The following is an 18,088-nucleotide window of genomic DNA, read 5'->3' as shown; positions in this document are numbered from 1 at the left end:
GAAACTATATGGGAGAGGTTTATAAGAACTTCAGTACTGTTACCTCAATTTTTCTGTAAACTCAAAAATGTTATAAAAGTCTATTAAGTGTTTAAGAATCACTTTTTGTTTGTTGGCACCTTTGGTTCTAATAAACACATGTAAAAATAACTAGTGTCCATCAATAGGAGATTGGCTTAATGAACTATTTACCTCCATACTTGGAAGTATTGTATCTATAGCCATTAAAATCAAGTTATATGTGTTTTATATAAAATGAAATCATTTCTTAAAGGCTTAAAGTAGTCTACAGGATGTGTGTTGTATTTTAATTGAAACTAATGTTCAGGTTGCAGATAATGTGTGTGGTAGATACTCTTTTGAAACACACACACTCCTCAGCATATACCTTTTGGGCAGGATTTGTAAGATTTTTTTTTAGGATTTGTAAGAATTAATGGTAGTTACCACTGAGAAGTGGAACTGAAGACTTAGGGGTTAGTAATGAGGCTTATTCAATTATTTAAAATTCTAGCCAACCTTTGTACCTAATTTTAAATGCAAGTTTTTTTAAGGGTGTCTTTCTTTTCTGTCCCCTTTTAGTAATAGACCTTTTCCCAACTTCTCATGTTTCTTATCTCCATTAAATCTTCTTTGTTTTATTCAGGCTAGCCTTATTGTTCCATATGTGTGGGAGGGTTTTTGTATATTTTCATTTCAGACAGTACACTGCTAGCATACAGAATACAGTTAATTTTTGTATGTTGATCTTTTATCTTGCGGTCTTGTTGAATTAATTTATTTGTTCCGATCGTTTTATTGTAATATTCTTAGGATTTTCTGTCTATAAAATGTCATCTGCAGAGGTATATATATATATATATATATGGCAAGAAGTGGCAAGATTTATCATCCTTGGGGCACCTGGCTTGCGAAGTCAGTTAAGCTGTCAAGTCATGATCCCAGGGTCCTAGGATCAAGCTCCAAGTTGGGCTCCCTGTTCAGTGTGGAGCCTGCTTCTCCCTCTCCTCCCCGCTCGTGCTTTCTGTCTCTATTTCTCTCTCTCTCTCTAAGTAAATAAAATCTTTAAAAAAAAAAAAAAAAAAGTGAACATCCTTGCTTTTTCCTTGCTTTTAATGGAAAAGCTTTTAGTGTGTCACCATTAAATATAATATTAGCTGTATAAGTTTTGTAGATACACTTAAAGGATTGAGGACTATCCCATGTATTTCTAATTTATTGTGCCTTTTTTTTTTTTTTAAATGAAAGTGTGTTGCATTTGGTCGAGTGCTTTTTCTGTGCCTGTTGAGATCATGTGGTTTCTGACCTTTTTTCTGTTAAAACATTGTATTAGATTGATTGATTTATGTTAAATCAACCTGCATTCCTTGGATATATTGCACATGATTATGTACATAATTCTTTTTACATGTTGCCCAATTTGGTTTGCTAATATTTTGTTCAGGACTCTAGCATTTTATAAGGAAAAATAGTCTATAGTTTTCATTTTTTTGTGATTGTATTTGACTGGTTTTAGTATCAGAGTAATACTGGTATCATAGATTGAGCTAGGAAGTCATCCTTCCTTTTCTTCCTTTCTTTTTTGGAAAAGTTTGTAAAAGATTGATATTAATTCTTAACCTTTAGTAAAATTCACTAGTGAAGTCATCTTTTTGGTTAGTTTATTTTTTGCCTGTTACTTACCAGTTCTTATGGCCATAATGTTATTGGTTGCCTGTAGTTTTTTGACAGACACTCCTGAGAAGGGGTTTTTGTATTGTGTGAGCTTCAGTTCTTGTCAAAGAGATGGTCTTGCAAGTGGGATCTTCCATGGAATTAACCAGCAGGTCAAATAATAACAATACTCTGGCAATGAGACTTTGGAAGAGCTCCATCCTCTTTCTGTTTCCTCAGGTGGCTGCTAGGCTTCTGGCTTTTACCGACTATCTTTCAAGGTTACCATTCTCTAGAGAGAAGTGTTTGGGACTACAACAAGTTAAAATGCCATAATGCTCTGTGTTCTTACTGAGAATCAGTCATTTTTCTTGGTAAATGTCCTTGGGTTGTTGCATGGCTTTGGTATTTCCCTAGTGTTGAAAAAGTTGATTCTGATAATTTATGCCAGTTTCTTCGTTGCTTTTAGAGAGGAGAGGATTTTCAGATGTTCTTACCCTCTCTTTACTGATGTTACCTCTATAGCTTAATCTTTATTTCAAAATTGACATTATAGCTAAGAGTGGAATATTTAGGTCAGTTCAAGGGGGTCATCACTGACTTGATTCTGGAAGTGCTAATTTAGGGTCTCATTTAAATGTATGTTGTTTTCTTGGTTTTTGTAAAAGTTATATTTTTTACATTTATTCTGTTTTCTATTGGATAGCTATGATTAAACAATGTAACTGTTGGCCATTCATCCCAACAGATTGGGAAAATAGTCCAGGATTTTTTTTTTCCTTTTTTTTTTTCTTCCCCCAAAATGGACATCAAGGAAAGGGAATTTTAACTTCTGCTATTTCTGTGTTATGTCTTTGTACTACTAATTGGCATCTAGCAGTTATATGCCCTCATGCTACAAACTATTTCTTATTAGCAATCTATTAGGAAATAATATATTTCAGTTGTAGATCCTCAGTGTAATTATATTGTCTTCCGGTTCACCTAGGTATCAAATAAAGGTGCTCAAATCTAGTAGAAAAGACTGTGTAGGCTCTTTTATACCTTCTACTAATGAACTTTTGTTACTATAAAGGGGTCATTTCAAACTTCTTTAGCAATGAGACCTTTTTTTAAGATTTAGTTATTTCTTTTAGAGAGAGGGAGAGCATGTGACCACAAGTAGGGGGAGGGGCTGAGGGGGAAAGAGAGTGATAATCAGATTCCATGCTGAGCAGGAAGCCTGTTGTGGGGCTCAAGCCCATTACCCAGAGGTCATGACTTAGCCAAAGTGAAAAGCTAGCTGTTCAACAGCCAGCTACCCAGAAACACCAGCGGTGATACCTTTTTTAAATAAATGAATTCTCACATGAAATTCCAGTATGTCAAATGCATACAAGTGGTGTTTTCTATTTCCCGTAATGACTGTATCATTTTTGGCTCTCACCAGTTTTCTTTCCAGGTGGTTCCAGAGGCACTCTTTCAGAACTGAAGAATATTCTAGAACACAGCCTAAAATTTATTCCAAAATTCATCTTTATATGTGGGGAGGCTGATGTGTTACTATTTTGTTTCATTTATCCTGGCAGAATTCTAAAGTATACTTTAGCAGTTATGTTGAATAAGATGAAAATCACCCTCACGTTCATGATCTTATCCATTTATTTTTATCAATTCCTATCAATTCCAATTCTTTCTCCAAAAGAGAAGCCAAAAACACTTAATTGTGCTTAACCAGAATCTTCTTTTTTTTTCTGATTTTGTGGATTCTTCAGCCTTCTTGTTGCTAGAACTTAGAGAAGATGTCAGGTAAAAAAAAGAGCCAAGGTTATTACTAACATAGATTGCAGCGTTTTTATTCCTTAGAGACCCAGTTTCAAAAATTTTTCACTTGCTTTTTACTATCTCTTATGTAAAGTTCGTATGGTAGAAGGAAATGTATTCTACCAATTACAATGCTTAATACATTTCTTCCCAGAAATATTATTAAGGTGACAGTATCTTCATTGCTGTTAATACTTTCTATTTCAGGAATAGTAGCAGTTATATAGACTTTTCTGGGCCGTGGTATAAGATATAGATAGATAGATAGATATAGATAGATATAGATACATATAGATAGATATACACACACATACAAACACACACAAAACATGTTGACAAAAACTGTAAATTATATGCTTGTGTGTGCATGTGTATATATGTGTGTGTATATACCTCTGTGTGTGTGTGTGTGTGTGTTTATATAAAAATTCCATGGGAAATGTTCCAAGTTCCCTTTTTTAATAACAGGTTTATATAACTTGATGAGTTTCATGGGTTTGGTTTTTTATGTATGTATGTATGTAAGTCTTAATTTAGTTGTCAGTTATCTTTGAAGTTTATATTTCATTGTAACTGAATATAAACCTTTTATATGGCCTAGCAGAGTCTCATTTGTTTACTTACTAATTAAGACTTTTAAATACTTTGTCTCTTTTGTGTATGTGTTTTCAAACAGTCTCGTAATGAAAATTTAGATGACAAATATCTAAGATTATATACTAAATTAAAATAGACATTAGATCATTGTCATATGCTTGCAACTCATATTGAGCAAAATGATTTTGTGCTTTTAATATCAATTTCTAGAACTATATTTTAATGAATTTTTTTTTATTTTTAGATCATTTGGGGAATATTTTTCATCTTAGTTGCATTGCTGTTTATAATTTCTCTCTTCCTGTCAAAGTAAGTGTAGTACACATATTTTCCAAAGCACATATCCTGTGATGATGTACATTTTCCATACTTGATTCCATTAGTAGCCTATTCATCTTTAGCTGTTTTACTTGAAGTTTTCTACAGCATTAACTCAAAGAATGACTAAAAAGGTGCAATAATAGTGTTTCTTTGTTCTATTTCAGTTGAGCAGTATCTGTAAGATATTTAAGTGAGGTTTAATATGTTACCTGTGGTTTTCTTTGTTGAATCTGCATGCTTAACTTATGATATTTTTTCTAAGTTAATTGAAAATATGCCAGTATAACATGTAAATTCACAATCATTTTTGTTGTTTTAGTTTGGATAAAGCCCTTCATTCAGCTGGAATAGATTCTGGTTTTATAATTTTTGGAGCTAACTTGAGTAATCCACTGAATATGCTTTTGCCTGTACTACAAACAGTGAGTAAACAACAACAACAAAAAAAACCATTTTATTCTTCAGCCAACATTGTCATTCTGTCAAATTACTATATTAACAAACTAGTAATACTTGGCAATATAGGCTGTGCCCTCTGCTGATTTGGCTCTTCATTCATGTGTAATTTCCACATTGATATATTACTTTAAAGATTATATTGATACATTGCTGAACTCTTACACATAATTTGATATGGGATATAACACCTAATGAACTTTTCCAATGCCTATTTTTAATTTTTAATGGAGTCTTTTATTCCATATATAAGTATAATTTTAGTTTAATTCATTATAGGATTTTCCTTAGGATAATGAGTACTAAGCAATTTAGTAACAGTTTAGTAATTGTTTTTTGGAGGATTCTTTTCTTTTGTATTATCATAGTAGCCTGATCAAAATCAGGATTGATATTTTAAACATTTGTCAAATATGAATAATGAAGATTCAGTTAATTTTATATGACTTCTAAACCCCTGTGTATTTTGTGTATTAAATTTGTGTATTTATTTGTTTATGTATTAAATTTTATTTTTTCAGGTGTTTCCTCTTGATTATATTCTTATAACAATTATTATTATGTACTTTATTTTTACTTCAATGGCGGGAATTCGAAATATTGGCATATGGTTCTTTTGGGTTAGAGTAAGTATAACAATATTGTTTTCATAATTTTGTACATAATCTCCATTACTATGTTAACTTAGATTTATAATATAAATTTGTAAATATCTTGATATTAAAAGGAAACACTAGCTTTTTCACTTCACATTAGCATAAAGGTGCTTTTCATCCAAGTGGTGGTTTTTAAATGGGCAGGTTTACTTCTTGCATACATTTGGCTATGCTAGAGATATTTGCAGTCGGTGAAACTAGTGGGTGCCTGATTTATTTCACTTAGCATAATCTCCTCCAGTTTCATCCACGTCAATGCAAATGGTGGTTATTCATCCTTTCTGATGGCTAAGTAGTAGTCCATTGTATATATGGACCACATCTTCTTTATCCTTTCATCTGTTGAAGGGCATCTTGGCTCCTTCCACAGTAAAAAACAACAAACAACCAAAAAACTAGTGGGTGCTACTGGTGTCTAATGGATAGAAACCCTAAACATTCTGGATTGTACAGGGCAGCCATCCATAACAAAGACTTATCCAGCCCAAAATGTCAATAATGCTAAGGTTGAGAAAACCTGGTCTGGAAGTCAAATTATTTTCCTCAGTGTCTGGCTGCATGAAAACACATTGAAGTATAAATGAATACACCGTAGCTCTCAAGATTACCCTCACTCTACTAGAAGTTAAAATTGCTATATGATTGGAGAAGGATTTTCTTCTTACACTCATTTTGAGATAAATTAAGAATTTCAAGGGGCACCTGGGTGGCTCAATCAGTTAAGCATCTACCTTCAGCTCAGGTCATGATCTCCAGGTCCTAGGATTGAGCCCCGCATCAGGCTTCTGCTCAGGGGGATCTGCTTCTCCTTCTCCCTCTGTTCCTTCTCCCTGCTCATGTTCTCTCTCCCTCTCTCTTTTAAATAAATACATAAAAAAATCTTTAAAAAAAAATTTTTTTTTCAAAATGAAGATGATTTGACTAGAGATTACTTCCACCTGGGAGTAAAAGAAAAACCAGTTAACTAATAAAAGCTGAACTAATAAAAGATTTCCCATGAAAATTTTAAAAAATCTAGCATTGCTTTTTAGTTAAAAAATGTCAAGTCCAACATCACTGTATTGTTCTTGGCTTCTTCCTCATGACTGTAATATGGCTGCTGCAGCTCCATTTATTTTGTTCATGCTCCATTAAAAAAACACTGTCCCAGAAGTCCCCAGCAGACTTCTTTCCTTTCAGTGTTTAATATTTTATCACTATTCGTTATGACTAGATGTAAGGGAAACTGGGAAGTGTCAATTTTTAGGTGTTCTTATTGTCATCCCATCCAGAACTGAAGTTCTTCTACTCTCTGTTCTACTAACATCTTTTAATAAAATAGGGTGGTGATTTCTTAGTTGCTAAAATAAAAATGTGCTCTTGCCATTGAAATGAAGCAAGTCTCTTGGCTTATTGTATTTGTTATCATGTTTTAGTTTTCCTTTATTGTAAATATATATGAAAATGTTTGTAGTCAGATTGATATAAATTGTGATAAACTAGAACTTATACAGAGTATAATAGGAGGATGTCATGAGTATTTCATAGAAATGAGTATTTATAAATGTATGACATGTCTGTTCTTGAGCAGTAATATGTAAAACCATAAATATATTACTAATACAAATAGTTTAAACTCCTTCCTCTAATCTTCAGATAGCATTAGTGATAGTTCATAATTCTTCTTAGCTCTATAAACTTCTAATAGATGCTATTACATAGTAAGTTTAGAAGATTTGCCTGGAAACAAACCAGGTGAATACTCTATATATTCTCTAGGTCTTGAGTTTTTCATGGATCATTTATAGAATCCTTTGAATATAGATGCTTTGCTGTGATTTTTAAATAAGCATGAATGTAAAACTAAAAGCTTTGCAGAGAAAAAATTGTCAATCTCATAATCATTTGAAATGATTAAGAATTTTTAATATTTATTTAAGAAAAAGAAATGGTTGGTTGAGCTGTATTCATAACCTCTAACACAAAAGCAGAACTTAGTGCCTTACAAATAAAGTGTATTGCTGAAATACTGTTACTGTCTTTTTTTCTTTCCAGCTATATAAAATTAGAAGAGGTCGAACCAGGCCCCAGGCCCTCTTATTTCTTTGCATGATACTTCTGCTTATTGTCCTTCACACTAGCTACATGATTTATAGTCTTGCTCCCCAATATGTCATGTATGGAAGCCAAAATTACTTAATAGAGGTAAGTACAAAATGTTTAACTTCATTATTTTGATATTTTAAAGAGAGTGGTATATAAAACCAAATTTTAATGTGTGAAGGTTGGCATAAGATAATAGCTCATCAGATCAAGTTGAATATCACTAAAATGGGTTTTTCACTCCCATTTTTGAGCATATTTATATTTGTTTTATTCAGGGTTTTTGTTTTAATAACTGCACTGAATTTTATTATTATAGTTCCTTAAATGAATCCCATGATGTTAAGCTACTTAACTTTATCGCAGCACTTTATTAAAACTCATAGTATTTTCTCTAAAATACTGTTTTAAGTAGTTTTATTAATATGGCTCCCCAAAAGTTTTGATGAGCAAAGTATGTCTGGTCACCAGTACTGTGAATCCCACAGGAGATTCTTTAAAAAATATTTTATTTGTAGTGTTACAAAGGAAAGCAGTGACATACATACAAGAGAAACCCCTTATAGCAGTCAGTGGGTTTTTCAGCAGAAACTTTATCCGCCAGAAGGGAGCAGCATCATAAATTCCAAGTGCCAAAAGGAAAAAATCTATAGCCAAGAATACTCTATCCAGGAAGGCTTTCATTTAGGATACAAGGAGAAAGAGATTATTTCCCAGAAAAACAAATGTTAGAAGCAAAAACCAGCTACGTCTTTGTCATACACAATGCCATCAGCCTGTGGGTCCCACATTCACAGTCCAGCCGCCCTCCTGCCTGAGTCAGCATGCACAGCCTGCCCCCTGATCAATGCCAAGTCAGCATACCTTCACCTCACATTGCCAAGCACTCAAACTGGCACTCTTCCCCTCAAATTTCAGCCTCTGTGCTCAAGTCTGTGCACAAAAGGTGGCATAATTATAACAGCAGAACGAAGCATCCCAAAACAGTGGTACTGCTTATGTGAAATGTATAATGGATAAAAGGAGTGTGCTAGGCTGAGAACATCTCCAACAAGCATATCAAAGAACAATACACATGGTATGATTCTGGTTAGTAAAAGAAACCAACCTGGGAAAAATAAAACAAGATGAAATCAGAGAGGGAGACAAACCATAAGAGACTCTCAAGCATAGGAAACAAACGGTTGCTGGAAGGGGGTGGGGGGTGAAGGGTTGGGATATCTGAGTGATGGACATTAAGGAGGGCACATGATATAATGAGCACTGGGTGTTGTATGCAAGTGATGAACCACTGAATTCTACCTCTGAAATTAATAATATACTATATGTTAATTAATTGAATGTAAATTAAAAAGAACCCCCCCCCCAATTTTTATTTGTGGGTATCTGAGCTTTCTTTCAACATGATATACTCTATGTTAATTTTTCAGAAACCAGCTGTGGCTCCTGATTGTAACTGGACAGCTAATTTGGGGTTTTTTTGACAGATTAAAATATTTTGACCATATCTGACTCAGTCTTTGTGTCGTTTGTTTCTTTTTCCTAAAATACCTCTCCCTCTACTTAAGAATGGAAATCAAGTATGTGTTTCAGGTTCTAGTTAGAGCCTTGCTTTAATGGAGTCTTTGATTACTAATTTATTCTGTCCAGGTCACCCCTTTTTTTATACTGTATTCCTCTGTTCTTTCTTTAGTTTAACATGTAATTAGTAACAAAAATTTAACAAGCACATCAATGTTTCCATCAGTACTATACATAATATTACCAATGGTTGAAAAATTAGTTCATTGACAAATACTAAGTAAGAATGTAGGTGGAACAAATACAAGGCACAAATTGTAATAAATGTACATGAGTAACCTGAGTTTGAAAAACACAGTACTAGAAAATCACCTGAATCCTATTTTCCATTTTTTAAATCTTTTTATTCTCTTCTTGCCTTATTGTGTCCACCTAGTTCACTAGGTCATGCTTATTAAACTTTTTTCTATGAATCAATGAAGTGAGATCATGGACTTGCATGTACAAAAGATATCCTTTTCTCGTTTCACAGTGGAAAAATAAGTAGGCTGTTTCTTTGGGAAGAAGTTCTGTTGTTCAGCCAGAATCTAAAGATTGTTGCAAAAGAGCCCTAATGTTTAAATTTACCATAAATCTTTTTCTTCTAATTCTAATCTTGTGCAAAATTTACCTTTTAGAATATTAGCTAGATGTAATTTAATAGAAAACAGAGTATAAAATTCATAATGCGATTACTTTTTGATCCAAATATTTATTAATATGTTTACATTTTAGCCATATTTTTGTCTTTTAGAGCAATATAACTTATGATGACCATAAAAACAATTCAGCCTTCCCTGTGCCAAAGAGATGTGATGCTGATGCCCCTGAAGGTAAGGCAGCTCTTATCACTATCTTAGAATTTATAACTCTATGAGGAAAGAGTTGGCTTGCATTTTTCTGTGTTAATCGTTTGATGCATCTGTTCTAATATGTGGTGATAAAGGAACTTTCAGCAGAAATAAATTGGTAAGTCTTTTCAATAGAATTTCTTTGTGATCTATTGATTTCCAGTAGGGAAAGGGCCGTTATAAATTAGTTATTTACCAAGTAACAATAGGTAGTTCTTATTTATTACATTTAGTAATATAATAAGAAATCACTCTTAAATGACTGTATTTTCCTTGAAAAACTCAAAATAGTTTTGATGGAACCTGTAATTCTTAGGACCAAGACCAAAAGTACCTATGACTTAGAACTTTTCATTTATACACGTCTAGTTATTTTACTTAATAATGCTAATTATAATAGCAGTTCACTTTTAAGAACATATAACCGTGTTCCAGGCACTATGCTAAGATTTCATATGTATTCTGATAAAAACTCTGTGATCCTACGCTTTTAACCTCTGTTTTTTTAGAGAATTTTTTTTCTTCTTTCTGTTCATTAAGGTGATTTTTTTCTTTTGAGTATTATTCTTTCCCTGATTAAGGGTTCCAGGCTCATTCTATCAGAATTTGCAGTTCTTTTCTTCTTCTTCTTCTTTTTTTTTTTTGTTTAAGATTTTATTTATTTGATAGAGACCACAAGCAGAGAGAGCATCAGAGGGATGCAGATGCAGAGGGAGAGGTAGAAGCAGGCTGTCCACTGAGCAGGGAGACCGCTCAGTCCCAGGACACTGGGATCATAACCTGAGCAGAAGGCAGACTTAAAACCAACTGAGCCACCCAGGGACCCCTGCAATTTTTTCCCTGCTCTTATCTTCAAAATGCTTTTATATTAGGATGAGTAATGTGTCAGATACAGTAAATTTCTTCATAAATCACGCATGGGTACCATTATATAAAGATACATTCTGAGTTTTTTAGTAGGGTCAACTACAGACTGTGATGGAGTAATAGGAAGAGTAAGCATGGAATACAGAGATAGCCCAGAGGAGAAAGTAATTACCTCTACCTGGAGGAGATCACTGTGCAGTGGTAGTCAAAAGAAGTGTTTTTGGAAAAGTGACATCAGAGCTGCATTTAAAGGTTAAAGAAGAATTTATCTGCTGTGTGCATCAAGGGAAGTTGTTCTGAGCAGAGGAACAAAATACACAAATAAAATTGTCTTAAACTATTGTATGGGTATGTGTTTAAACAATTTAAAACATTGTTACTGTTTTGTATTTTAAATTACAGGCATAGGAGGTTGGAGGGAGGGAGGAAGTGAGATTGAAGAGTTAGGAGTCAGATTGCAAAATGTTTTAGAAAGTAACTAAAGAGTCAATGAAGGGATTTTTTGTTTATTCTGTTTTTTCAGTGAAGGGTTTTAAACTAGAAAGTATAAGTTATGATCTGGTTTATTGTCCGTAACATAATGATAACAGTTATATAGAGCCTGGATTTGGGACCAAAGCATAGAAATCAGATGGGAGACATAGCCAGAAGGAGCTATCACAGTAATCCAGGAGAGATGGTAGAAGCCTGAATTAAGCAGTGGTCATGAGCATATGAAATGAAGAAAGACATTCAGGGGTGAATTAAGAGAATTTCTTATTGTTTGGATCCAGAGCAATTTTGAGAAAGACAGTAGATTCTAGAATGACCCTGTAGTTACTGAGTACTTTGGTAAATTTTGGTATCAGCGCACTGAGATAAAAATACTTAGATTAGAGAAAATTGTAAGAAATGATTAGTTGACCTGAGATATCTCCAGAACATTGAGTTGGAGGTTTCATAGGCAGTTAAATGTTTACGTAAGGAACTGAGAGAGAAGAGAGTGAGTGAAAGGAGCACAGAGACTGGACCTCAGAAAAAGTGTTTATGAGAGGAAGCGGATAAAGAAGGTACAGAGGAGAAGACTAACAAAAAGTGAGAAAAGGGCACCTGGGTGGCTCAGTGGGTTAAGCCTCTACTTTGGGGCACTTGGGTGGCTCAGTTGGTTAAGGCCTCTGCCTTTGGCTCAGGTCATGATCCCAGGGTCGTGGGATCGAGCCCCGCATCGGGCTCTCTGCTCAATGGGGAGCCTGCTTCCTCCTCTCTCTCTCTGCCTGCCTCTCTGCCTACTTGTGATCTGTCTGTCAATAAATAAAAATCATTAAAAAAATAAAAATTAAAAAAAGTGAGAAAAATGTTGATGAAGAGAAATCTAATTGCATTGACTAAAAATGCATTTAAGTCATTGACTGAGTTTTTATTAATTTTCACAGAAATTCTTCATAGAGATTGAGAGAAATTAGGCAGAAACTAAAGGCAGCATGCAGGGTCAAGGAAATTTTTGTTTCTCTTTTTTTTCTTTTCTTTCTTTCTTTCTTTCTTTTTTTTTTTTTTAAATAGATTAGGAGAGACTTCAGGGATGATGGGATGAAACTAATGGAACAGGAGAAGCTGGAAAATATCAGAAGGGGTGAATGATGGGACAATACCTAGTTCTAGAGGAGAGAGTATTAAGAACATCCAAGACAGGGTGCTTTAGATAAAATGAAGGGTACCTGCTTCTTTAGGTTGTAAGGAAAGAACCAAGAATATGGACTCAGATAGTAATTTCTTAGTGAGAGTGGACAGGAAGTTGTCATTTGTATCTGATTGTCTTAGTTTGCTGTGAAGTGTGAGTTCATGTCACGTGCTGAAAATTTAGGCCGTTGGGGCACATAATTAAGGAAAGTGGCAAAAGTTTTTGATAGGTCATGGAAGTTAATAAAGAGGGAAAATAAATCAGTGATAGATAAATATGTCAGGGAACAGAGATGAAATAATCAATTTGTGGTTTTGTTGAACAGATCTGTACAACCAGTGTGATTATTCTCCATCAATGCTTAGTTGTCTAGGGAGGGTAGTTTGAAGGATTAAATAAATGCAAAGTAAAAGACAGGCTAAGAGTGACAGAATAAAGTGACCAACCACAGAGCCTGGGATGCATAAGGAAATAAGGGAAGAGACTAAAACTGGGATAAAAGAACAAAATAGAGAAGAGATGGGAAAACAAATCCAGTGAGACATCTTTTGTCACCTAAAGAAATAATAATAAAATATTTCTAGTTTAAATAAGTATGACTTTCCAGTTCTCCCTTTTGTAATGACTTTAGTTCCAGATTTTTATTCTTTGAAATATACACACACATCACATCATAAACAGAGTGGATAGTTGAAATGCTTTGGATTGTCATTTTTAGCTAAGTGAAAATAGAATGAAAAATTACTGCTGAGTTGATTTGTAATATTTTTTTTTTGAGCTAAGAAGGCATTGACCCTAAATATCTAAAATAGATTCTGCTTTAAAAGTTCTTATGGCACTATTGAAATCTTAATAGGAAAAATAAATAAAAACAAAATAAGATTTCAAAATTACGTTGCACTGGTAAAAGGAATTCAGATGCTCCTGTACTGCTGAACTGAGTGAATTTGTGTATTATAACTCAATAAGCTTCAGTCAGATGATATACTTGACCATAATTTTTTATGAATCCTATTTAGCATTTTTCTTTTTCAGTCTGACCACATTTACAGTAGTTAAAATGACTCTCTCTGAACTGTTGAATATTTTTCTTAAATATTTCAGTTGACTTATCCTTTGAAATGTTACTTTGCAGTACAAAACATACCCTTTAGGTTTATGAATCTGATTAATTTTTCTCAACCTTTTTTTTTATTCTCTAGCTCATCCTTATGTTCTTGGCAGAAATATCATTGATCTGGCGTAGTAGGGTAGATTCTTTTAAATAAAAATAGTGATGGAGAAAGATGGGCAGATTAGGACAAGAGATTTGATACGTAAGGGTGGGGATTGTGTGGATGTATAATTACAGGCTGGTGTGACTGCATCCATTTGAACACAAACTTGGAAATCTCAGCATACAGAGGAAAAAAGAACTCTTATTTTGAAATTTTGTTGGGCACATTTGACTAGAGTAGATGGTGCTATTATATAAATACACCATAAGACACTTGATGGCACTTTTGTTATATGTCTGTTGCAAATAACAGAATCTTAAAGCGTAAGCTTTAGATTTAGAAGCAAAAATTACAATGTTATAGTGGGGCGCCTGGGTGGCTCAGTGGGTTAAGCCGCTGCCTTTGGCTCAGGTCATGATCTCAGGGTCCTGGGATCAAGTCCCACATCGGGCTCTCTGCTCAGCAGGGAGCCTGCTTCCTTCTCTCTCTCTCTCTCTCTCTGCCTGCCTCTCAGTGTACTTGTAATTTCTCTCTGTCAAATAAATAAATAAATAAATCTTAAAAAAAAAATTACAATGTTATACTTAAAATTATTTTTGAGAAAAGATAATCTCCCTGGAAAGATATTAAAGCGGCAGTTTCTAAAAATACGTATATGAATCTCTTACCAGTCAGTATATTTTAGAGACTATTTTCCTTAAGTAATACTGTGTTCATATATGGGATAGTCTCGCACTTATTAAGCATATAGAAAATATTACTGACACCCTAGTTTTAAGTGCTTATAGTATCTAAGATTCAAAAAAGAATCATTCATCTAAAACTAGTTAGGTTTTTCTATTTAAAATAATCTCTTCAGAATAGAATAGTTGAGCAGATTTATGAGGAATACCTATCATACTATGTTTATAAAGTTCTCACAAAGTGACAGTATTATATAATTTACCTTGACAGATAGTGCATTGTTTACATGTTTAAAGTGAGTCAACTCGGGGTGCTTGGGTGGTTCAGTGGGTTTAGCCGCTGCCTTCGGCTCAGGTCATGATCTCAGGGTCCTGGGATCGAGTCCCCCATTGGGCTCTCTGCTCAGCAGGGAGCCTGCTTCCCTTCCTCTCTCTCTCTGCCTGCCTCTCTGCCTACTTGTGATCTCTCTCTTTCTCTCTCTCTCTCTGTCAAATAAATAAATAAATAAATCTTAAAAAAAAAATAAAGTGAGTCAACTCAGCAAATCAGATATCAAGTTTTGAATTTTGTATGCCATTGTGGCAAAAAGGATCTTTGCATTCCAGTTTTATATTCTTTAATTGCTATTTAATCTAACAAGCATTAATACACAATTTATGTGTTAATGTGAATAAAACAGTTAAACACAGAATTATTACAAGTAACAAATTTACATAAATACTTGAATCAAAATAGGAAGATGAGAGCTCATTGTCCCTTAATGGATAAACACAGTAGGCATTTTGAGTACTACTGGGGTAGATTTTGGAAAAATGTCAGAGAAACACATATACCTATTATATGTATCTCTGCCATTGAATAGCATACAGCCTAATGGACTTGGATATGAAAATAAATAATTGTAATAGAAGGAAAAGTAAGTGTCAAGCTATAAAGAAATGATAGACAAAGTGCTGTGGGAAGGCAAGAGGGGATAATGATTTATTCTGCCCAGGGGCCAGTATAACATTTCAGCTGGGCCCAAAAGCGTAAGTTAAATAAATCTAAATGAGCAACAACAACAAAAAATTGGAGGATATTCCAAGCAGAGAAGACACCTGCATTAACAAGGCCTAAAGACATAAATATATTTGGCATGTTACAGTAACAATAAATTATGGCAGGAGCATTGAATATGCTCTGGTGAGGGATGAAGGAAGATAATATATTTCCAAATGACTATTTTTAAAAATCCATGAACCCCAAGTCTTACTTGCGCTGTTCTATTTAATTCTCTTTTCTTGACATAAATTTGTGTTGTCTTACTTAGAACTGGAAATGAAGTGATCTGTATAAGTCAAACTTGATTTTTGTTATTAGGTTATTCTGATTAAGTATATTGTTTATATATATAGCCGGTCTTAACTAATCAGATGATCTATATAGTTTTGATTTTAGCTTTAGGATATAATTTTACTAAGACAAATGGTTAAGATGACTCAGGTTAGCTGGTGATGCTAAAATAGAAGTTGATGTGTTAAACTAAATTATATGAATTACAAAAAACTGAGCAGACTTAAAAAGCTAAAGCGAGATTATAATTATATACACTAAGTACAAAAGGAAAGTGAGAATTGCTTTGAATCACTAAAGATAATGTTGGGAAAGTGTTAATAAAGTAAAATGTGTATGATACTTAAAATTGTTAAACACTAAATTCTGCAGTAAACAGGCCCATCATCAAAAAATGATTCAAAATACATTCTCTATAAGTAAAACTTGTTTAGGTCTCTGTGTTGCCAGCAAATAACCAAGTTGACCTATTTCTTAGAACCTCAAGTACCTGTCCTTCTAAAAACATTTATCTAACATAGTATGTCTGGGTTAGAGAATTTTTTTTCTCCCCATTTCTCTGTGAGAATTATAGAAATGGAAATACAGGCCACAAAGAGATACATAAACTGTAAACTGTTTTAAAATATAAATTACAATGTTCAAAAACAAAAAAATAAACAACCTTTAGAGGCCATCTAACTCAGGTAATCCTCTTTATTGCAGATACAGAAACTAAAGCCCTAGAAAATGACAATTAAAAGGTATACAGATGAGACTTGGGGCAATAATGCAAGTGTCTGGATTCCCAGTATCTTTTTTCTTTAATTTAGTTAATTAAGGTATTATGTATTATTGGTTTTAGGGGTACAGGTCTGTGATTCATCAGTCTTATATAATACCCATTGCTCATTTTAACATGTATCCTCCCCAGTGTCCATCACCCATTTACTCCATCTCTTTACCCCTGTCCTCTCCAGCAACCCTCAGTTTGTTTCCTATGATTAAGAGACTCTTATGGTTTGTCTCCCTCTCTGGTTTCATCTTTTTTTCATTTTTTCCTCTCTTCCCCTATGGTCCTCTGCCTTGTTTCTTAAATTCCACATATCATTGAGATCATACGAAAATTGTCTTTCTCTGACTTATTTTGTTTAGCATTATACCCTCTAGTTCCATCCGTTGCAAATGGCAGGATTTCTTTTTTTCTTTTTTTTTTCCCCCCGATGGCTGCATCATACTCCATTCATTATGTGTGTATGTGTGTGTATGTGGTGTGTATAGACACATACCACATATATGTGTGTATATACACACACATACACCACATCTTCTTTATCCATTCATCTCCCAATATCTTTTTATAGGTACACTCTATGTTTTGTGTTTTATTTGCATTGTCTGTCCTTTAAATTTTAAAAATAAGACTGTTACTGCTTTTTTAATGGAGATAGCCATTTGAAGCCATGAGAGAATGAAATACATTGAGAATGCAGTTTTAGCAGTTTTAGTATGGAGCTAAAGTAGTAGAGAATTAAGTGAAAAGATTTAACAAATGAAGATAGTTATCTTACCTTGATGCGGTTCTGGTTTGCGATTTTTGTCATGCTTATCTACATGGCCTTTAAAAATCCCATATATTTAATGGCACATGAATTAAAAGCATGGATATATTACCAAAGTTGTATATCAATTTGATTTTTAGTATGAAATCATATTAAAATGCATTCAGGAGCTTGCTCTTTGGCCAGGTCTTTGAGTCTTTTTGCAAAGTTAATGTATTCTTAATTTCAGATGTCTTTTTCCTTAATTCATGCATTGAAGAAGAACATAAAGATCAGTTTTGAATAATTTTTATTTGAGAATTCCTTAAAATCCAAGTGGAGATCTTGAGTTAGAAGTTGAGTTGGATCTAATGTTCTGGAGAAGTTTATGCTGGATTAGTCAGGGTTTGATGTGAGACTGGATGATAGATCATCAGTAGACTGAGTATAAATGAAGAAGAGGTACAGGGACTGAGCTCTGTGACTATCCAATGGTAAGAGGTTAGAGAGAAGAGCAACCAGCGAAGAACTAAGAACAGACAAACAGTGAGGTAGGCGGAAAATTAGGCAAGGGAAGAGTGAACCATTTCAAGTGCTAGCATTTGTCATATTAAAAGAGAGAGAAAGAAACTATATTTAAATAACAGTAGAAAATGGGGGACTGTTACAATAAGGAAAACTCTCTGACCGTGAGATCTGTAATTATTTCAAGATCAGGCAGAAAAGGGTTTTTTTTGGTTGGTTTGTTTGTTTTCTAGGTAGGGAAGAGTAAATAAGGCTAGAAAGATCCAGGTCTTAGGGAGTAGGATGATCAGAGAATGTTTTTCCCTGA

At 33.8% G+C, this 18,088-nt stretch overlaps 1 protein-coding gene across 2 annotated transcripts in view; it reads left to right on the top strand.

Annotated features, from left to right (window-relative positions):
• Positions 1-18,088, top strand: part of LMBRD1 (LMBR1 domain containing 1) — a 134,084-nt gene that overhangs the window by 94,552 nt on the left and 21,444 nt on the right. For both annotated transcript variants that reach the window (XM_059178367.1, XM_059178369.1), the window contains 5 exons: positions 4,298-4,362; positions 4,694-4,796; positions 5,352-5,456; positions 7,521-7,670; positions 9,883-9,961. In XM_059178367.1, coding sequence (XP_059034350.1) covers positions 4,298-4,362; positions 4,694-4,796; positions 5,352-5,456; positions 7,521-7,670; positions 9,883-9,961 — 502 coding nt within the window. The remainder of the gene's footprint in view (positions 1-4,297; positions 4,363-4,693; positions 4,797-5,351; positions 5,457-7,520; positions 7,671-9,882; positions 9,962-18,088) is intronic.

This window comes from Mustela lutreola, chromosome 6, assembly GCF_030435805.1.
Source record: "Mustela lutreola isolate mMusLut2 chromosome 6, mMusLut2.pri, whole genome shotgun sequence".
Taxonomy (NCBI): domain Eukaryota; kingdom Metazoa; phylum Chordata; class Mammalia; order Carnivora; family Mustelidae; genus Mustela; species Mustela lutreola.
Note: the sequence above shows the minus strand (reverse complement) of the source record. Positions and strands in the feature narration are given on the sequence as shown.